The sequence below is a fragment of the Elephantulus edwardii genome, unplaced genomic scaffold (genome assembly GCF_000299155.1).
Source record: "Elephantulus edwardii isolate Elephantulus edwardi_28Jun2011 unplaced genomic scaffold, EleEdw1.0 scaffold00185, whole genome shotgun sequence".
NCBI classification, from domain to species: Eukaryota; Metazoa; Chordata; class Mammalia; order Macroscelidea; family Macroscelididae; genus Elephantulus; species Elephantulus edwardii.
Genome location: NW_006399935.1, coordinates 5,016,615 through 5,025,651, shown reverse-complemented (window position 1 = coordinate 5,025,651; position 9,037 = coordinate 5,016,615). Strand labels below are relative to the sequence as shown.

The following is a 9,037-nucleotide window of genomic DNA, read 5'->3' as shown; positions in this document are numbered from 1 at the left end:
GAACAGGCGATGGCAGCAAGTCTGAGGGTGGGGCCTGGGTCCTTCTGGCCAGAGAGGCCTTTCTGACGCCGGGCGGTGGGGACCTGCGTGACAGTTGGGCAGCAGGTGCTTGCCTTGTACATTGAGGCCATGCCCGTCCTTGCCTGGTGGGGGCCTGGCACAGGGCGGCTGAAGCAGAGAGAGATGATGTGATGTCCAGGCCTGTCCTTGCCCGTGGGGGCCTGTCCTTGCCTGGTGGGGGCCTGGCACAGGGCCACTGAGGCAGAGAGAGATGAGGTGATGTCCAGGCCTGTCCTTGCCCCTGGGGGCCTGGCATCAGCCGGCTGAGGCAGAGCATGATTTTGTGATGTCCACGCCTGTCCTTGCCTGGTGGGAACCTGGCATCAGCCGGCTGAGGCAGAGAGAGATGAGATGATGTCCACGCCTGTCCTTGCCTGGTGGGGACCTGGCATCAGCCGGCTGAGGCAGGGCGCATTTGTTCTGCAGCCGTGCGTCTCCAGAAGCCATCTTCCTCCTGTACGTCCTCCGCAGGCCGGATGTGTGCCAGAAGACCCCTCCTGTCGGTCAGGTGTCCCCGCTGCCCCTGGATGCATTCTGGACACACCCAGGGTTGAGGGTTTGAGGGGCATTTTGTGAGATTTCTGGACACGCCCTAGCCATGGACCCGTGACCCCTGAGAGCACAGGAAAAGTCCCTACCGCCGTCCAAGTTCAAATTCTCAGGTAGATGGCCAACAGATGGCGAGTGGGCAGCTGAGAGCTGACCCAGAAGTGAGGGTGGTGTCCCTTCAGAGTTTCTCACCTATGATCTCCACTCACTGGGTCTCAGCCCCTCCCTCTAGCTGGCCCTTACTGATTGGACAGAGGCTTCTCCAGGGTAGGAGTTTGATTGGTGAGAGAGAGCCTTCTGGACGCGGGAGGCAGTCCCCGTGGACGTGGACGGACTGTGGCCAGCAGTCCTCTTCCTGCCACTGTGGGTGGTGCTGCAGTGAGCACAGATGCCGTGGATTTTCCCACATACCTGCCTTCAGCTCTCAGCTGGTAGAAGTGCTGGATTGTATGCTAACTCTTTAAACGGCTAAAGAGCAAGGATGCTACTTGCAGGAGTAAGGTGTTCCAGACTAAAGTCATGATATTTTTCAATAGCCGCTTAAGAAGGAAAAACTGGAGAAGGAGTGAGCAAGACTGAGGAATGAATGCCTTTGGATTGTGATGTTGGTGCAGAATATTGAATATCTTGTGGCCTGCTAGAAGAGCAAACAAATCTTTCTTAGAATTACATCCACAGTGTTCCTTAGAAGCAAGGATGGTAAGAGTTCTTCTCATCAGTGTGGACCATCTTATCTGGAGCGACCAGTCCCTGTACAAGGACCTTCTGTTGGGTAGAGGGTCAGTGAAAGAGAGGAAGCCTCTCACTGAGGCAGGGTTGACAGGGGCTGCGACAGTGGGCGATGCTGCAGAGATGGGCAGGACACACCGGACTGGGCAGGGTGGACACGGGCTGCGACAGTGGGTGGGCTCGGATGCTGCAGAGGTGGGAAGAACGTGCCGGACTGGGCGGGGTTTCGTTCTCTTCCACTGAACTTACCGTGTCACACTGAATCAGAGCCCATGTAGTGTCCCCTATCTGCACGACAACATAGTGTGTGTCCAGCCTCTTGAGGAAGCCTTCCACTGGTCCTCCCAGGCAAATGTGATGACAGTCCATTGCAAGGTGCAGGACCCCGCGGCACCTGTGAGCAGGTGACTTGCTGGCTCGTGGGGGCGTGGGGCGGCAGCACCCGCTGGGATGACACCAATCCCCTGCTTTTTGCTCGCCTCCCTCTGGTGCCTTGCTTCAGGAACCTGACACCATTTCTCACGGTGCTGAAATCCTGCCGAGGTCCGGGATCCACACCCTCTGTCTCCTGCCCTGGGCCGGCCTCTCCTGGTGTCCACACCCCTCTGCCCCCAGTGTGGCCCTCTCAGGCTGGACATCACTGTGGCTCGGGACCTTTGGTGTTGGAGCGCTGGGTACCAGTTGCTGGGCGATGCTGCCCTCTAGTGTCCACTGGTTGGAACGCACGTGGTGAGCCAGGGACCTTCTCGTGTCCACTTCTGGCCTGCCTTCTCATTCCTGGTCTCTGTGGGGTGGGAAGGCAGGCACAAGGTGCACTTTGTTCTGAGCTCTCCCCTCTGTGTGCTCTTCCTACCTTTTCAAATCCTAGAGGTGACTGCAGTCTGTCTGGGCCCCTCCAGTGGGGCTGGGCTGCCAGCTGCCAGCGGTTTCCCCAGGACAGGAAGGTGCTTCTCTGGCCATTTCACCTTGATGTCAGTTTGATGTGACAGCCAGGGTCAAAGTGCACCACGCAGGCCCCGTCTGAGCCTGGCCAGCCCCTGGCCACGTGTGTCCTCGTAACACCAGGTTCCATAGGGCTCTCAGCCGCTGAGGCTTCAGAAGCAGTTCCCCAGGCTTTTTCCCTGCTGTGCCTCTGGGTGGACTTGAACCTCCAGCCTTGGGGTTAACAGCCAAGTGTTTTTACAGTTTGCATCTACTAGATTTCCACAGAACGTCCAGAGCAGTTTGTAACTGACTAGGCCTCCTCAGGAGCCCTGGAGAGACACTCGGGCTGACCCCAGGGTTGACAGTTCTAACCTGTCAGCTGCCCTGAGGGAGAAGGTTGTGGGAAGTCGGCCGCTGTGAGCGCTGTGTGGTGTGGTCGGAGCCTCTGCTGGTGGGCACAGTCTCCAGGCCCCGCTCATCAGCGCCTCCTCTCTGGGGCTCAGTTCTCAGGCCAGGGTGCCCCTGCTGTCTGATTAAAGCGCCTCGGGCCCTCCTTGGTGGCCTGGCCTTCTCCCAGGTGCCCTGACCTTTCTCTCTCCACAGGTGTGGTGTGCTCACCGCTGCAGCCATGGGGTCCGAGGACCACAGCGCCCAGAACCCGAGCTGCAAGATCATGACCTTCCGCCCCACCATGGAGGAGTTCAAGGACTTCAACAAATACGTGGCCTACATTGAGTCCCAGGGGGCCCACCGCGCGGGCCTGGCCAAGGTGGGTGAGGCCCTGCCCCTCTGCCCTGGGGCGCCAGCCCCAGCACGGCTAGTGTGCACTGCGCTTTCACATGGGCAGCACTCGGGGTTCACACCCCCGAGAACCTCCGTCGTTTAGCCGCGCTGACTGAGCTCATTATACACCGTGCTGCGAGTGGAACAGAGATCAGCCACAACTCCACCCTCCGGGGTGCAGGAGGCTGGGGCATTGTGCGGGGAGCCCTGCCTTGTGGGGTTCTGCCTTCCATGAAGGAGAAGGTTCCATACAGGCAGGGTGTCACCTTAGTCATCAGAAACAGGGACCCCACAGCGGATGGCTCCAACAAGTTCAAGTTCACTGTCTTACGGATTAGGAGGCTCGCTCTCTCCTTTCCTTTCTGCCTCGTTGCCATCAAACCAGCACGTCGTGACCCTCCACTGGGTTTCTGAACTAAACCACATGGGAAGAGATGGCCCATTTTGTGCCTTTGGAGGCACTGGTGCAGTCACACCACCAGCAAGCCCAGATGCAGGGTGCCAGCTCCCGGGGAGGCCCTCTGTCCCTTTATGTCCACAGCACGGCCTCCCACGTACCAGGCAGCCAGCGCTCCCTGTGGAAGGCCCGGAGCCTGGATTCAGGGTGCCAGCTCCCTGGAGGCCCTCTCTCCGTTTTGTTTTCTGGGATGGACCATGTTTTCCTCAGCACCCCCAGGCCTGGCATTCCCTGGGAACCTCCACATCTCTGGTCTTGCCTGGTGTCACGTCGCTTCCTTGAGCAGGTGCTGGGTCCGTGTGGACACCCTTCCTGTCTGGTCTTCTTGGTGTACTGACGTCCCCCTGGCTTGCTCTTTTTACTGTGTTGTCACCGTGCTTGGGGGACCTGCATCTGATCAGGACAGTGCCACCCTCCACATGGAATCTTCTGGTAGCTATCTGTGCTTCATTGGATCTTTGGAGACGATTCCATGCTCACCACGTTGTATCATTACGTACGTGTGTTTTCTGAAGACACAGTGTGACAGGGTGGGGTCCCTGGTTCCCTCACTCCTCCTCGTGCAGCAGTCCTGTTTAGGGCGCTGACCGGCAGAGGCCATCTCCCCGCTGGCTCCCGAGCAAGGCTTACCTTCCTCCGACTGGTGATCTCTGCGTGGCAGCTGGCCCTCTCGGCCACCTTCCTTGGTGCCTGATCTGTTCTTTGCCCACTCATCGCTGCCCTGGGCTCATTATCGTGACACAGCAAGGCCTGCCTGGAACGGGAATCTCTCCAGAGGTGTAAGGTCTAGTATTTCTGAGCGAACACAGTTTGATCTGTGGGGGGGCTGTGTGTGTGGGTGTGTGTTGCACGGCCACCTGCTGAACCTCTGTTGTGGGTCTTCTGGTTGTTTCTATGTGACTGTCACTTTATCTGAGACATCGCGATCTCTACTGACCAGATTAAATCCCAAACCAAACCAGCTCCCATCCTCTCAGCCCTGACTCGTGGTGACCCTGAGTGCCTCGGAGCAGGACCTTGTCCACTAGGATTGTCAGAGGTGGATTGCCAGGCCTTTCTTCTGAGGTACCTCTGGGTGGGTTCCAACTATAAACAGCTAACAGCTGAGAGTATTATCCACTTGCCCCACCTCAGGACCATTGTTTAGGACGGTGGGTGGCAAGCATATTCCATGAAAGACCAAATAGTAGATATTTTTGGTTTTGTGGGCCATATGGTTACTGTCACAACCACTCCGTTTTCAGCCATTGTAGCTTGAAAACTACTGTAGACAATATGGAAACTGGAATGGGCATGGCCATGTGCCAATAAAACTTTATTTATAGACATTGCATGCGAACTTCACATTATTTACACTTGTTATGAAACATTATCCTTTTGATTTTTATCAACTGTTTAAGAATGAAAAAGAGATTGGTAACTCCTGGCTTCTGGGCTGTTTAGAAGCGGGTGGAGGCCAGGCTGGTGCGCGAGCAGGAATTGGCCTGGACTGTGGTGTCCAGACCCCTGGGCGGTTCCTGTGATGATTCCTGAGAACAGCAGCTCCTGTTTCTCCCGCCCTCTGCCCCCCGGCCTAGTCCTGGCGGATTCTGTTACTAAGAATAGTCTTCTGGTGTTTATCTTCACGTCTTTAATAACAAACTAGTGCTTTTTTTAAAAAAATAAGAATTTTCATTTTAATTGTGATTTTAATGAAAGTTTACGGAAAAGTTAGATTTTCATTCTTTCATTGTTGCATTTACCCCCTCCCTTCCTTCGCCCTCCCCAGTTCACTTTTTTAAAAAAATATTTGTTCCTTGTAGCATAGTTCCCCCCACCCCCACCCCCACCCCCATCCTCTATGCAACGTACTTCTTATCCTGGGCTGTTGTACGTATAATGCCTAATCATAGCTTCCTTTCAAACAGTTCTCTTCTTTGTCTGTTGCAATGCAGTGCTCATTAATTAGCCTCTCTTTTCTGGATTTCCTGCTAGGCACTGTGTCAGTCCTGTTTTATAACAGTGATGCTATTTAATATTTGTCCTTTTGTGACAGAGATATTTCACTCAGCGTAATGTCCTCAAGGACAGGTTGGGTAATATTTTATGAGTTTCTTGTTTTTCAGTGCTGCATGATATTCTTTTGCGTGAATATACCATCGTTTTTCTATCCATTCATTTGTTGATGGGCACTTGAGTTGCTTCTATCTCTTTGCTATTGTGAACAGTGCAGCAATATACATGGGTGTGCATTTATCTGTTTGGGTGGCAGCTCTGGTTTCTTTAGAGTATATTCCTACTAGTGGAATTACTGGGTTAAATGATATTTCTAGTTCTACCTTTTAGAGAAAGCTCCATACTGCCTTCCATAGTGGTTGCATCATTTTACACTCCTGCCAGCAGGGACTAAGGGTTCCAGTTTCTCTACAACCTCGCCAGCATTCACTGTCTGTTGCTTTCCTATTGTTGTTGGGGTAGATTGACACCTCATAGTTGTTTGTATTACTTTTTTAATTGTTGAAGTACTAATTTATTATATAGGAAAACATAAGCTCAGTTATTGTTGTTAGGTGCTGTTGAGTCAACCATGACTCAGCGTGATGCTGACCCTCAGGTGAGAGCCCTGCCCGGTCAGTACTGCCCTCACTGTCCCCGAGATGCTCGAGCCCATTGCTGTGTCCGTCTGTCTGGTTGAAGACCTTCCACTCTTTCACTGACCCTCCTCCTTTCCCAGCATGACGTCTTCTGCCAGGACCTGCTCCTCCTATCAGGCCCAGAGATTGTGAGGCGATGCTGTGGCGTCCTTGCCTCCCCGGAGCACTCTCCCTCAGACATGCTTGTCTGTTCTTTCGGCGGTGGGCTCTTCAGCACTCTCCTCCAGCACCGCAACTCAAAGGTGTCGCTGCCGCCTCTGTCCTTTTTATTCATTGTCGTGTGCAGAGGATGCAGGAGTGGCATCCACTTCCTAAATAACATGCCTCTGGAAACTCTGTGAACTTTGATAAATGACGATACTTACAGAAAGGCTTCAGGCCTTTTGTTCATAGGGTCACGGTGAGTCATGCTCAACTGGACAGCAATCAACAACAACAACAACAACAGTATGCATTGTTGTTGTTGTTATGTGCCGTCGAGTCGCTTGCGACTCATAGCGACCCTTTGTACAACAGCCCTAAACTCTGCTCTGTCCTGTGCCATCCGCACTGTCTCTGACACTCCCATCCCGATTACCCCAGTCACTGAATCCATCCACCTCATAGAGGGCCTTCCTCTCCTGCACTGTCCCTCCACGCTCCCAAGCAAGATGTCCTTCTCCAAGGACCGATCTCTCCTCACAACATGTCCAAAGTATGTTAGACAGAGCCTCAGAATCCTTGCCTCCAAGGAGCCACCCGGTTTAACCCTTTCCAGGACAAATCTGTTTGTTTTCCCAGCAGTCCATGGTATTGTCAATACTCTTCTCCAGCACCACAGCTCAAAGGCATCAATTCTCCTTCTATCCTCCCTGGTCATTGTCCAACTCTCTGATGCATAACAAGTGATTGCAAAGACCATGGCCTGTATCAGACGCACCTTAGTCTCCAGAGAGACACCATTGCTCTTCAGTACTTTGGAGAGGTCCCTAACAGCAGACTTTCCCATGGCAATGCACCTTTTAATTTCCTGGCTGCTGATGCCAAGACTGTTGACTGTGGAGCCAAGCAAACTGAAGCTGTGAACAATCTCAATCTCTTCACCATCCATCCTGATGCTGCCAATTGGTCCAGTGGTGAGAATCTTTGTCTTCTTGACACTGAGCCTCAATCCATATTGGAGGCTGCAGTCCTTGACCCTCTGCAGCAAGCGCTTCAGGTCATCCTCGGTTTCAGCAAGCAGGGTTGTGTCATCCGCATAACACGAGCTCCCTTATCAACAGTATGCATAGGAAGCAATTGAAAAGATCATGTTTTGAATCAAACGCACTTTAGTCTTTAAACTGACACCACTGTCATCAGAACCGGGGCGAGGTTCTTAAGCAGACTTTCCTAATACACACGTCTGTTGATTTCCTGACTACTGGGACCAAGGGTGTTGATTGTGGACCCCAGTAAGAGAAAATTATTAACAATTTCATCTTCCCTTCATCTACCATAATGTTGTCTGTTGGGCTAGCAGTGAGTATTTTTGTTTCCTTAATGTTGAGATGTAACCCATTGTAAAGGGAGCAGGTCAGATGCGGTGGTGGCCGAGTCTGACTTCTGACCACTTCATAAAGGGGAACTGACCCTGTCAGCAAACAGATAGCTGCTCCCTCAGACATACCGCCCCAGTGCTCTTGCACCTCTTTTGACCAGTCATCCGGGTCTGATTTTTGTGGTTGACTCAAACTTTACTCACAGTTATGGTGTTTACTGTGGATATTCATTGGGGAGTGGGAGAGGCAAAGAATATCATCCAGTCCAAATCCAGGTTTCGTCCAGAAGCCCCCAAGCCAAACATAGTTCCTCATTTACTGAAAGCACCAGTTCAGTTGAGTAGCACAAATCCAAATCGTCCAGCAGGGTTCACCTCTGCAGTTAAGATCCAGCTTCTCTTTCAGTCATCCGGCAAGAACAGCAAAACGTTTAGCTGTGGCCAGCACAAATGCAAGAAGCCTCAGATTATACCTTGCCACTGTTTCTCCATGGCAATGCCACAGTCTCTCCACAGTCTTTCCACCACTCTTGTCACCAGAGTCTTACTCTACAATGTGGAAAGCACTCTCACTCTCTTCTGTTAGTTCCACATCTGATGATGATGTGCAGGACCATGTGTCTGCAGTTAAGGTAGCTGGAAACCAGGGGAGACTAACTTAATGGCTAGAAAAGACACCTTTTAAACTAACTTCACACCCATATTGAAGGCTGCAATACTTTCTTCTGCAGTAAGATTTTCAAGTCCTCCTTGCTTTTAGTAAGCAAGATTGTGTCATTTGCATAATGCAAGTTTTAGGTGAGTCTGCCTCTAATCCTTATTCCATACTTTTCTTCATAAAGTCTAGTTTTGCAAATGATCTTCCCTGCATACAGATTCAGTAGGTGTGGAGAAAGGATACAGTCCTGATACACATCTTTTTTTACTTCAATCCATGCACGTGTTTTCCCTTTTTCTGTTTGGACAACAACTTCTTGGTCTAGCTATAGCACATAAGCACAATTAAATGTTCTGTAATTCTCATCCTTTTTTTGTGTGTGTTTTTCTCTTGGTTTATTATTATTATTAATTTTAATGAAAATTTACAGAGATTTTGGATATCCATTCATTCATTGTTGCACTTTTCTCTCTGCCCACCCCTCCCCTCCCCTCCAGTTCATTCTTCTCTTTGAAAAGTAAAAAAAAAATTCTTTCATTATTATACAATCTCTCCTCCCCAAGTCCACTCCACTATGCAGCCTTTGTTCTGGACTCCTGTCATGACAATAATGCCTAATCACATATCCCTTTTAAACAGTTCTCTCTCTCATCTGTTTCAATGCAGTATACATAATTTATCCCATCTTTCTCAGTCTCCCCCCTCCCAGCAACAGTGGCATCATG

General features: G+C 51.4%; 1 protein-coding gene across 1 annotated transcript in view; it reads left to right on the top strand.

Annotated features, from left to right (window-relative positions):
* The first annotated feature begins 2,890 nt into the window (after positions 1–2,890).
* KDM4B (lysine (K)-specific demethylase 4B) overlaps positions 2,891–9,037 on the top strand; it is a 131,204-nt gene continuing 125,057 nt past the window's right edge. Inside the window, exon 1 of the mRNA XM_006896435.1 lies at positions 2,891–3,031. Coding sequence (XP_006896497.1) covers positions 2,891–3,031 — 141 coding nt within the window. The remainder of the gene's footprint in view (positions 3,032–9,037) is intronic.